This window comes from Mycteria americana, chromosome Z, assembly GCF_035582795.1.
Source record: "Mycteria americana isolate JAX WOST 10 ecotype Jacksonville Zoo and Gardens chromosome Z, USCA_MyAme_1.0, whole genome shotgun sequence".
NCBI lineage: Eukaryota > Metazoa > Chordata > Aves > Ciconiiformes > Ciconiidae > Mycteria > Mycteria americana.
This window is the reverse complement of record NC_134396.1, coordinates 52,699,576-52,711,775: the sequence shown is the minus strand read 5'-3', so window position 1 is coordinate 52,711,775 and position 12,200 is coordinate 52,699,576. Positions and strand designations below refer to the sequence as shown.

General features: G+C 42.7%; 1 protein-coding gene across 12 annotated transcripts in view; it reads right to left on the bottom strand.

The window, feature by feature from the left end:
* The window catches only part of PPIP5K2 (diphosphoinositol pentakisphosphate kinase 2), a 54,530-nt gene that overhangs the window by 42,095 nt on the left and 235 nt on the right, over positions 1 to 12,200 (bottom strand). For 10 of the 12 annotated variants that reach the window (XM_075526173.1, XM_075526170.1, XM_075526167.1 and 7 more), the window contains exons 1-2: positions 12,077 to 12,165; positions 26 to 427 (exon numbers count right to left, since the gene is read on the bottom strand). In XM_075526173.1, the coding sequence (XP_075382288.1) occupies positions 26 to 169 (144 nt within the window). In that variant the 5' untranslated portion in view covers positions 170 to 427; positions 12,077 to 12,165. Of the gene's footprint in view, positions 1 to 25; positions 428 to 10,957; positions 10,996 to 12,076; positions 12,166 to 12,200 lie in introns of those variants that run through there. The other 2 variants (XM_075526169.1, XM_075526168.1) reach the window with 2 other exon arrangements.

Sequence of the window (12,200 nt, the reverse complement as noted above, 5' to 3'; positions counted from 1 at the left end):
GTACACATGCCCCTGCAGTACATACAGAGTCATATTCTTCCTCCTCTTCTTCCCCATGGTCATAGAAGTGTTCGTAATCTGTAGATCTGCCTGAATCCAATAATTCTTCTCCATCTTCTCCACCCACGAAGAATCTAGGAGGATCATTCTCTGTTGCGCTAACAGACATGGTTACAAGTTCTATAGAGATCTATGTAGACACTGCAGCCACTTTGGCAGCTGAGATACTGGGCATGTTTCCTGCTGACTGGGGAACACAGAAGTCCCCTGCTCTTTGATGTTGCTTGTGCGGTGTTGCCACTGTGATGACGTTGTCTGCCAGACACTGTTTAAGTGGTATCATCTGCTCATTATTGGTTTGAGTTTCTGCTCCAAGAAACCCACAATAGGCTACTGCTTCCCTGAGAGGATACAACAGCTTTTTAACCTAAAAGAAATATCCAAACAAACAAACAACAAAAAGAAAAAACACACTTGATAAAGGCACATAAAAATAAACCCTTCTCATTTACAAAAAGCATTTGGACATTTATGTACCTCTGAGCAAAGCATCAGAAATAAACCCATGCACACTACACAGTCTACACTTTTACATGTATGTTTAGAGCAGGGGGAATAATTTCAAGATATTTTCAAACTACTGACACAGACATTTTAAAAGAGACAATATAACTCACAAAAGTAAAAACTGTCAAATGCATTTTTTCCTAACTTAAGAACAGTAAAATGCAGAGTATATCTCTTATATGAAAAATAAACCAACAACAAAAATCTTCTCCGATATTTGCAATGTTTAACTCACCATCCCTGTCGTCAGCTGTTTTTTCCCCAAAAGTTTCCTGGTCAAAGGGCAATGGCAAACAGACAAAAATGCTAATGAAAACTATAAAGCCTCCGTTAGGACTATTCTTAAATAGAAACCTATTCTTTCAAAAACTCAGTGAGCCTTCAGTGTGAAAGCAGAATCTATGTACCAGCTTGATGTTTGCTTATTTATTTCCAAAAAAGCGTTGCTTTATTTTCACACTGAAAAATTAGTATTTAGAGAGATAGCACTGCCTTCTGTCAAAAGTACTTCTAAGCACTAATATACTAGTGAAGTGAACACATATTGTACCTTTTTAACCAGTCATGTGAAAATAAAATCTTGGCCAAATAACTTGTATACAGAAACAGAGACTCAGAGCTCAGTCTTCTGTTGTTTTAACTCTGTAACTGTTCTTGCTGTAAGTTGTGCATGGCTTCATACCATTAATCCATTATTACCACTTAGAAAATTAATAAGCCGTTACTTGTGTAGAAGCTCATCTGATCAAATGTTTTAGGTTAAGTTGCTCATTAGTCATATCATTATGTAAGTGCTGCTCAACAATGATTTTTCAGCAGAACTGAATTTGTCTTTAAATACCTGTTAAAATTACTTCGGCTGTTCTATGAACAAAGTGAAGCAATACTAAATTCCCAATGGTGATCAGCTATTCCATTTCCTGTGAGAGAGGGTGGTAAACAGAGCAAACGTTACCCAGAAAGAATCTGTCCTAAGTCAGAGAGCAATAGGTTAAGTGCAATAGGTTAAGTGTGGGTAAACAATACAGCTGTTTCAGATCCAGAAGCTGAAGTCCAAATAACAGATTGTGGAGTGACAACACGTGATTAAAAAAATTAATTTCTTAAATGTATATGTTATGTATCTGCTCTCCTTCAGTTCTGCTAATGAAAAATTACTTTCCCTTATAATATGAAACTGCAGCCATTCAAGCAACAAGAACAAAATTAAATTTCAAACACCTAATTCATCTTGCTCCCACGAAAGTTAGAAATTAGGTAATGAGATAAATCAATCCTATTTATGAAAGGGTGAAGAAAGCGAGCTTTCCAAATTCTATTTCTAGCAAGCTTCAGAAAGGCAGAGGTTATTGCCAACATATACAGAATTTTGAAATGTATTAAAAACAAGAAAGACCCCCAAAAAACTTGTAAAGCCTGAAAATGAAGTTTAACAGTTCCTCTTGCATCAGCTTCCCCTCCCACCACCCAAGTTCTGTAAATTAGAAACAAATGTCTTAAGAGCTTTTTAAAATCTAAAGTTTTTCATAAAGAAGGAAAAGAAACCACTTGAAGTAGATAAGCAGGAGGTCATCAAAAGAAGTTTTTTTAAGCTTTCTTTCCCCTACCTATTCCTGTAGAGCACTTTGAGAGAGTAGCAGTTGTGAGGTTTGTATGCAATTAATGACTAGTTATTTCATTAGGATCTCTGTCACTACCCAAGTCTCTCTAACCCGAAGTGATTACTTCTCAAAGCAAGAAGAAACCATATAAATAAAGATTGAAGGGATAGCACAACATATTTGTTTACAAATGACACAAAGATATAACCTGACAAGTTTAATTCCCTAACAAACCTATCTGAAACTTAGTGTTTTTCTACCTTCCTAACTCAAGAATCTGGAGAGTTCTGGTGTTATTGGTGGCAAGTAGACCTGTCAAGTGGAGCTTCACTTGTGGAAAACAGACTTTGAACAGTCACATAGACTGCTTGGAGTTAACAGATTATTTTCTGCAAGGTTTATTACATTGTTCACCTGTCTGAAGGTGGATGAATTACTAGACTGCCACTCCATGCTATTGTCACTGGGCCCCAGAGTTTTCAGACAGTTTGCAAAAATAAGACCAAAGACACAGGATCAAGAAAAGATACTGACACTTTTCAGGCTTGTAAACTACTGTATGGACTCATTGAATTGCACATAAGTTGGGATTCTGACTGCTGATGGTTACCAGCCTATCTCCCAGACAGCAGATGCTGTAAACAACTGTCATTAGCATAAATTTGATTCTGGATATAATGAATAAATTATTTATTTTTTAGAATAAACGCTTTCCAGAGATGGGAATTAAAATTCTTTCCCTCCAAATGCTTTGGCAACTACAAAAACTGAGGAATCCCCTTCTTTCTTGTGGTGTGTGAAATAAAAAGAGTCCAAGAAAGGAGACATAGGAAAAGAAATACCAGAATAAGTGACTGCAACTACAGCAAACAACTTACGCAAGCCTCCTAAAAACATCTACAGTTATCTGACGTCAAACATGCAGTAAGACCGTACTTGGATAAAAATGTGGTTCTCAGGTTGTACACCAAGGAGAAATAATAAATGGCAGAACAAGAAGATGGAGCTGTGTTCCTGCCCTAGAAGTACTGTCAGTGCTGATGGGAGAAACTTCTAACACACGGTGTCCTATGCAGAACTCCATCTTGCTGCCTCTGGAATTCTGCCCATTTTTCTGTGTTAAGAAGTGAGCAAGAGCAGCAATCTAGGGGCAGAGACACTCTATGTTAGATTCTCTCATACTTGGTGCATGAGCATAAGCCTCACCAGACAGTGAAGATTAGAAGATTACATGCATGCCTTAACCATGGAAGATTGCAATGTAAGCAAGACAAACCCCAAAGCTTCATGTTGGAATATACACTGACCCATTTCCAAAGAGATAGCAACAATATCCAGGCAACAATCTCCTACCATGCAATGACCTTTCCAGGTAAAAATAATTAGACTATGTTCCCTTCAAACCTCAGCTGTTACGCAAGGCTTCTGTTTTACAGCTTACAGGTGAAAAAATCTCCGCTAATTTTGAAAAACACAATTTAACTAACAGTGTTGTTTCTTAAAAGGACTTCCAACCTAATGTATAGCCTGTTCATTCCACCTGTCCTAAAATTTCCTATTCATGACCAACCCATGATATGTCTTGACCAAAAAAAAAGGAAAAAAAAAAAGAATATGTTTAAAGAAAACACTAAATCTGCTCACTTTACATTCTCACCTTAAAATAAACTCATCTCAGTTTTTCCCTAGTAAGTTAGACAGCACTAAAATAGTGCACTGCAAAGGAGAAGTAAAAATCCTTATGTTAAACTGCTATTATTATCACTTACTAGTGGAAGGTATACAAAACAACATTCTAAATATGTAAAATGACACATAGACAAACTTAACATTAACATACAAATAGGGCTGTATTTGAATCACAGATTTTCATAGCCTGCTAAGCACTTCAAGTCCAGTGTTGACTCCAGTGGCGCACAACAGACTTTTTTCTAACAGAACATTTCTCCACTTCCACAGCTATATTCTAAAAGAATTCCACAAGTATATTCTAAAAGAATAAGTCAAAACATAGTCCTCACTAAGTGTTAACAGATATTCCCACAAATAGTTTTCCTGTCTGCATTCCACATGTTTCAGCAGCCCTGGTGTTTCTCATATTTACTTAAACCATAAAGATTAGCATTCCAGTAACTGTCAGCAACAAATCAGCTCAACATAGCAGCAGTGGTCTGAACATTCATGTAAAAGATGCTCAAAGTTTTAACAGCTATGTTACAAATACTAATGAAAACATATACAACTCCTGTATAAGCAGAAGCATTTCAGCAGGTTTTCTTTTGTGTTGCTACAGCTATCAGAAGAACAAATATACACTGCCTCTCTAATGGAAACTAATGGAACAAAACTAGAGTAAAAATGCTTCTCATCTGTTATCTCAAGAAAAAAACCCAACAAATTGTATACATTAAGTAGTTATAAAACATTTCTAAATCATGAACCGCTCAGGAAAACAACTTTTGGAAATGCCTTTATAACAAAACAACTACAAAATACTTTGTGACACTTAAATTGTGGAATTTAACAAACATGTAACTGCCCAAGAAGCGTAAGTGGTGCTTATCTGTTACATGATTCTGTACATATATGTACATAACAAAACAGCCTACTCCCCTGCACCTTCTCCCTATATTGCTCCTTTTAAAGTTTCAGTTCTTACCACTGTAGGCATATTCAAACTGTGTCCCTTACCAGCTTCCTCCAATTCAAATTAAGGAGTTAAAACCTGAATGATTTTAATAGCAATTTTTCAGGTAGTCTCAGTGAGATGACAAAAAGCTTTCAACATCTTCCTGCTAGAATCTCTATACCTAACATTTTCATTAACAGTACATTTAACAACGAAAATGTTTGCTTCACTCCTACTGAGGCATTTTACCTGTTTTAAAATTCCAGTTCTGCAACATGATTTACGGTATAACAAACCACCAAAGACAGCCAGTTTGTTGGGCTGCTGGTGGAGCAGAAAGTAAGGGGAGGGGGCAAGAGGGAAGCAGAGGGGAGATGGGAAGAAAGAACCAGCGGAGTCTGCACTCTCAGAGAGCTGACAGCAGTGACTGGGATCCCAAGCACTCTGCATGGATGCGTAACACGTTTCTACAGATGATTCAAAGAAACTTGGTAATACTTCAGATTTAAATGTGAGACTGTAGAACTACTAACAAGGCGCATGCTCAAGAACAGCATTTCCTCAGGTCTGACAGATGATCAGGAAGAGAAAGGAGACAGGACAGGCAGAAGGCAGAAGAAGAGGGAAAGGACATCAAGACACAGAGGGAAAGGACATCAAGACACAGAAGCTGCTGAAGACAACACTGTGAGCAAAACATAGATGACTTGTTTATTGCTGTACCTTACATAGCAATGATACATATCTGTGGTGGTTTAGCTTCAGTTGGCAACTAAGCACCACACAGCCGCTCGCTCACCCTCACACACACCACACACACCCCCCCCCCCCCCGGTGGGATGGGGGAGAGAATTAGAAGAGCAAAAGTGAGAAAACTTGTGGGTTAAGATAAAGACAGTTTAATGATTGGGAAAAAGAGAGGAAAATAATAATGATAATAATGAATTGTAATGGAAAGGAAAACAGCAGAAGACAGAGAGAGGAATAAAACCCGGGGGGGGAGGGGGGGGGAGAAGTGATGCAACTACTCACCACCCGCTGACCAATTGACCAATGCCCAGCTCATCCCCAAGCAGCGATCACTGCCCCCCTAGCCAACATCCCCCAGTTTATATACTGAGCATGATGTCATATGATATGGAATAGCCCTTTGGCCAGTTTGGGTCAGGTATTCTGGTTATGCTTCCTCCCAGGTTCCTGTGGACCTGGCAGAGCACAGGAAGCTGGGAAGTCCTTGACTAGTGTAAACATTACTTAGCAACAACTAAAACATCAGTGTGTTATCAACATTATTCTCATCCTAAATCAAAAACACAACACTGTACCAGCTACTAGAAAGAAAATTAACCCTATCCAGCTGAAACCATGAGAATTTACTCTGCAATTTACTTAAATATTCCATGTCTACTATGTCACAGTCAGTAATACAAAACATTAATATTTACACACAGACGTTATTCTGTTCTACCACACATCCTGTGAGGTGGTCAGAAGCAGCTGTCAGCCCATTACTGAGATGGACTAAATCTAAAAAAAGATGTAGAGCAGCTCTATCCCAATATCCCTCAACCACAAAGAATATTGCACAACAAGAAAAAAAAACACAACCAAACGAAATGAAACAATAGTCACAGAAAATACAAAGGCATATAAAGGTTTCCAGTAATTACTGGAATTTACAAGGTCCAGTGGTGTAACACGCTGATGAAACTGAGAAAAGCCTTTAGCTCTCCTCATCAAATACAAACTTCAGCAACAGCCTTAAGAAGTTTATCACCATCTTCTGCAACTCAGCTCTGCCCAATAACACGAGTCAAGGAACTGTGCTGATGTACAACAGACAAGAAGCAGACTAGAAAAGGTAGCAAAGGGAAAAGATGCAATTATAAAGGCTACACTACACAGCACTACAGGAACTAAGTCATCTCCTACAATCTTGCATTAAACTAACAGCAAGCTCTAGATTTCACAATATGCTGACATCTTCCCCCATCATATGTAACCTACACATTAATACAAGCTTTTCCAAAGTTTCTTCTTCATTCTGTATTTTCACAGGAAACCAGATGCAAGATTTAGACTGCTCTCCCCCCCAAATCAACATAGGTAATTTGCAAAGTATCAGAAGAAGGCAGGGCAGACCACTGCACATTCCCCTCTCCACCGGCAGGCAGTGTGGCATGGGCAAAAAGTGGTAGGCACCCACATAGGAATTCAATAAAAGAAAAACAATCCTTCTCTCTCCCTCTACTCCATTCAAAAGCAACTGACTTTATCTGCTCCAACAGGAGGCTGCAACCCACTCACTCTCCTCCCGGACTCTCCCAGGACTCCACCATGCACTCCACTGCACTCCAGCACAGAGGTAGCCACACCCTTACTACCTTCCTCTCCCCACACCAAGAACCCTACACCTTTTTGTCCCATCTGGTCTCCCACTCCAATGTGTCACCACTACTAGCTCTACCCACTAGTCCCAGTCTCCTCCATTACAGGCAATGGGGTAGGGCAGTCTCCAAAATCTGTCTGAAAGTGATGACATGACAAGAACATCCCAAAAGAGAAGATGAAGAGTAGCCTTTATTTGTTGCTTTTAGCCAGCCACCTGGTTGTGCCTACAAGCCAAGCACAGCTCTCAGACTGTCAGATGAAGAGCCATAATCTATGCTAAATGACAACTGTGAACATGCTAAGTTCTTTCTGTTTGCAGGAACACTGAAAATATTTTGTACAATGTTCCAAAAGCATTACTATGTAGTACTTTATGCATTACTCCACCAGAAAAATTATAGTAACTCCCATTCCAAAACAGACTACTTACCTTTCAGTTTTGTTCTACTGAGACCTGAAGAAACATTCTGAAGAATGAAGAGGAGCCGTGAGTCTTCCTTGCCAGGTAAGTGCTTGTATTGGGTTTACGTGGCAAGGCTTTGGTAGTGGGGGGGCTGCAGGGGTGGCTTCTCTGACAAGACACCAGAAGCTGCCCCCATGTCAGACAGAGCCAGTTTCAGCCAGCTCCAAGATGGACCTGCTGCTGCCCAAAGCTGAGCCCATCAGCAACGCTGGTGGTGCCTCTGCGATAACGTATCTAAGAAAGGGTAAAAAAAACCTGCACAGCAGCTGGGAGAGTGGAGTGAGAAAATGTGACAGAAACAGCACTGCAGACACCAAGGGCAGTGAAGAAGGAGAGGGAGGTGGTGCTCCACGCACCAGAGCAGAGATTCCCCTGCAGCCCATGGAGAAGATCATGGTGAAGCAGATTGTCTCCCTGAAGCCCTTGGAGGTCCACAGTGGAGCAGATACCCACCCGGCAGCCCATGGAGGACCCCATGCCGGAGCAGGTGGATGTACCCTGAAGGAAGCTGCAGTCTGCAGAGAGCCTGTGCTGGAGCTCCTGGCAGGAGCTGTGGCTTGTGCTGAGGACCCCATGCAGGAGCAGGTTTTCTGGCAGGACCTGTGACCCTGTGGGGGACCCACGCTGGAGCAGTCTGTTCCTGAAGGACTGCACCCCATGGAAGGGACCCATGTTGGAGCAGTTCATGAAGGACTGTTTCTTGTGGGCGGGACCCCATGCTGGAACAGGGGAAGAGCATGACGAGGAAGGAGCAGCAGTGACAAAGAGTTATGGACTGACCACAGTCCCCATTCCCCATCCCCCTGTGCTGCTTGGGGGGATGAGGTAGAAGAGTTGGGAGTGAAGTTGAGCCTGGCAAGAAAGGAGGGATGGGGGAAAGGTGTCTGTAGATTTTTTCTTATTTTTCATTATCCTACTCTGTTCAACTGGCAATAAATACAATTAATTTCCCCAAATCAAGTCTGTTTTGCCCATGACAGTAGTTGGTGAGTGATCTCCTTGTCCTTATCTTGACCGACGAGCTTTTTGTGAATATTTTCTCCCCCTGCCCTGTTGACGGAAGAGGAGTGACAGAGTGGCTTGGTAGGCAGCTGGTGGCCAGCCAAGGTCAACCCAGCACAGTGCTCCAAATGTGTTTCCTGGGCAAAACACTATTGCAGTGTTACCTGCACTCCATCTTCAGCAGTAAAGTATATGAACAGGTGCTTTTACCCACACTTTTTTCAGCTTGGTGGTTAGGACATTTTTCTGATAAACAGAAAACAGGGACTTGAAACCACTATGACAGAAGGGAACTGAAACAATGTTTGTCCTGTTTCATTCAACTGTTCTAACCATTAGGCTACCATAATCCAACTTCACTTTCCCCATGCACCACTAGTTTTCTTTTAAGGTGGCCACTAGGTTTCTTTTTACAGGAGAGGGCTCACTGCTCTGGATTTCAAGCAGAAGGCAGGTACCTAATGTGCAAAATCTTACCAGTGAGACATCTACACTCAAAAAACAGGAATCCAGGAATACCCACCTTACTGGCATTTCGTACTGGAAACAACTCTCATCAGTGTTACTTACAGGGGCACTTACATTTCTTGAAATGCTATATAGCTAACCTAGCCAACTAACTGCAGTTGCCTAAATCTTCTCCCGGGGACCTGAATTATGTTCCAAGAACTGTGCCACCTACATGTTTGTGCCTAAAGTAGGATTTCAATCTGACCCTCCATATTACAGTAGCTTAGCCTGCTAAAAACTTAAGAGGTGTAGTATGCCATGTGAACCAGGATTCTGCTAAGAAGCCAGCTTTGCAGCGAGCAAAGACATGCCTTTTAGGCTGTGATGAATGAGATTTCTAGTCTTAAAGCACAACTGTTACAGTTTTCAAACAGTAATTACTTGGCTGATTTCCCCATGTTTGCTTTCTTTCCTAGTAATTATACAGTTAGTTAAGCAAAATATTTCCAGTCATTTAGAATTACCAAACTTAAAAGTGAAATAACTTCTCAATGCAAGTATCTTAATCTTTCCCTTACCAAATTCTTTGCTCGCAGAACTTATTTTTCCCCAGTATCTCACCAGCAGAAATGTGACTTTTCAGCATAGGTACTGACATCTGCTAAAACTCTGAGTTTTAGCCCCAAACACTGTACTATCACAGGGCATCTTTCAACTCTTCAGCAGTCATAGAGTATAAACTGCAAAATGAACCATTACCATCCTTCAACGGAAGTGTCGGAACAGCCTTAGAAGTCTAGAAAAACCTGTCTGGTAAATATCACTGTCTTCCCTTCAAGATAGAAAGGTGGTATTTTTTTAAACTGGCAAACACTACTACAAACTGACATCTGGCAAGCATTACAAGTGTCTCATGCATGGCCACAGAACAGATAACCGTAACTCATTAACCTCCAAACTCCTTTCTAAATCAAACCTTGTCAAACACATCACATAAAGACATCATTTATATTTGTGGCAAGCTTTAATGTTTCAAGAAAGGCTGGCTTTCAAACTTTTAGAGATCCCACACAAAAATGTCAAAACAGCTTCTCCATATTCTCACGAGACATTTCTTACTTCAGCTTTGCAAAGATGAGAAAGCTTTTGCAAAGATGAGAAACTTTTTGCAAAAAATTCTGTACCAAAGTTCATTAGGCTCAGCCTCTGGAGGCCTGATCTAACCACAACTGCCAGAAGGATGAAACTCTCTTCCACAGAACAAATGAGCCAACCAAGACAAGCCAACCAGTATCAAAGTTTGTATTTCTCACATGTTGAACCGTAAAAGAGGCATATTACATCAGTCAAATCCTTATGCCAAAACCAGTTCTACATAGCAAGAATAGTTTTGTTATTGGTTGAATCAAGACTTGTGGAAAGTGATAGGTTTAGCTGTCTGTCATCATTTACAACCACACATTTTCACTAAAACAAAGGAAGATTCTATGGGAATTTTGATACCCCAGGCAAAAAGAAGTCTGGCTTGCTACTGAAGTAGAAAAATGATGCAGAAGGGATGCAGAAAAGGTAGAAATGGAGCAACTTAGATAGATGAAGGGAAACAACACTTAGAAAGAAAGATGCAACATAATGCAGAAATACTGTAACAGACAACTGTAAAGAGTAGCTTTTCAGCTTAGGGCACTACATACAAGTGGTTTGGATGAGAAAGGAAACCACTTATTTCATTGTGGTTGTGATACTGATCTCCCCCAGTCTTCCTGCTTGTGTGAGGACAGTGGCTTACTACAAAATCAACTACTACAGGGCAACAATAAAAGTTCCAAAAAAACAAGTGTATTCAAAGATTACCAATCCTCAGTAAAGTCCCCAGGTTCAGGAAAACACCACTAGAACAAAGAGAAACATTACACAGGCCACTCTATCTATGCATCTCTCCCATCACAGTTCCCAACAGGTCATTTTCTGGTTACTATGTGTAACTGATTCTCCGCTCTGGGACTGCTGCTGCTTTTCTTTCCTAGCTTGATTACAATGCAGATAGCAATCTCCCTTGCCCCAACTAATTTTACACTGAATTTATCATCAGCTTTTGAGACATTAACAGAGTGGCCCAAATCCTGTGGTTTAAGAGATGTCATATCACCACCACCACCACCCCATTTAGGAACACTGCGTTTCACCCCATGTACTTCTTTGTACTCAAAAGCTTCACCTGCCTTTCTGACAGCACAGCACACTGCAAACTCGGTTACTGCTATTTCAGTAAAACTGTTTCTGAGAACAGAATAAACCACAAAATGAGGCAAAAAGCAAGATGTGCTTATTGGCCATGCCCATCATGTTTTACTGACGTTTGCAGCTTACTGAACAGGACGTTTTAGGTCTGCTCGAAAGACAAAGAGCACTAGAAGGATTCTGTCCATCCCGTCATTAGGTACTGGGAGCGGATCCGGCCAAGCGACTCCCACCACAGGAGTCAGCTGCCCGCTGACCCGACTCCGCTTCTGGGACCTCCCGCTCGCTGCGCAGTCGGCCAAAGACAGGGCCACCGCAGGCACCGCGGCTGCCGCCCTTCCGCCGCGGCCGAGCCCGCCGGGCCCCGCAGCACCGCCGACACCGCCCGAGGGAGCCCACGCGACAGCCCGCGGCGCGGCTGGCCCCAGGCACCGCCCCTCCGCCCACTACCAGGGAAGCTGCCGCGCCAGGGCGGGAACGGGTGCCCGCTCCTCGTGCGGAGAGAGCAGGAGCGCCGGGCGCGCGGGACAGCGGCAACCGCCCGCCGCCGGTCCCCAGGCCGCAGCCCGAGGGGACGACCCGCCTCACCGCAATCCACCGCCCCCCGCCTAAAAGGGGGGCGCGGCCGGCGGAGTCGATCCAGCCGGCATCCTCCGCATCCCCCGGGCCGGCTGGGGGATGGCGGAGGGGAAGGAGAGGGCCCCGAGCGGCACTGGGGAGAAACCGCCTCACCTGCGCGTAGCGCCGCCGCGCGTGGCGCCGCCTGCGCCCCCGCGTCCCATTGAGGAAGTGCCGCCGCCGCCGCCTACCACCACGCGGGCCGCCCCGCCCCACCGCGGCGGGCGGCCCGCCCCCG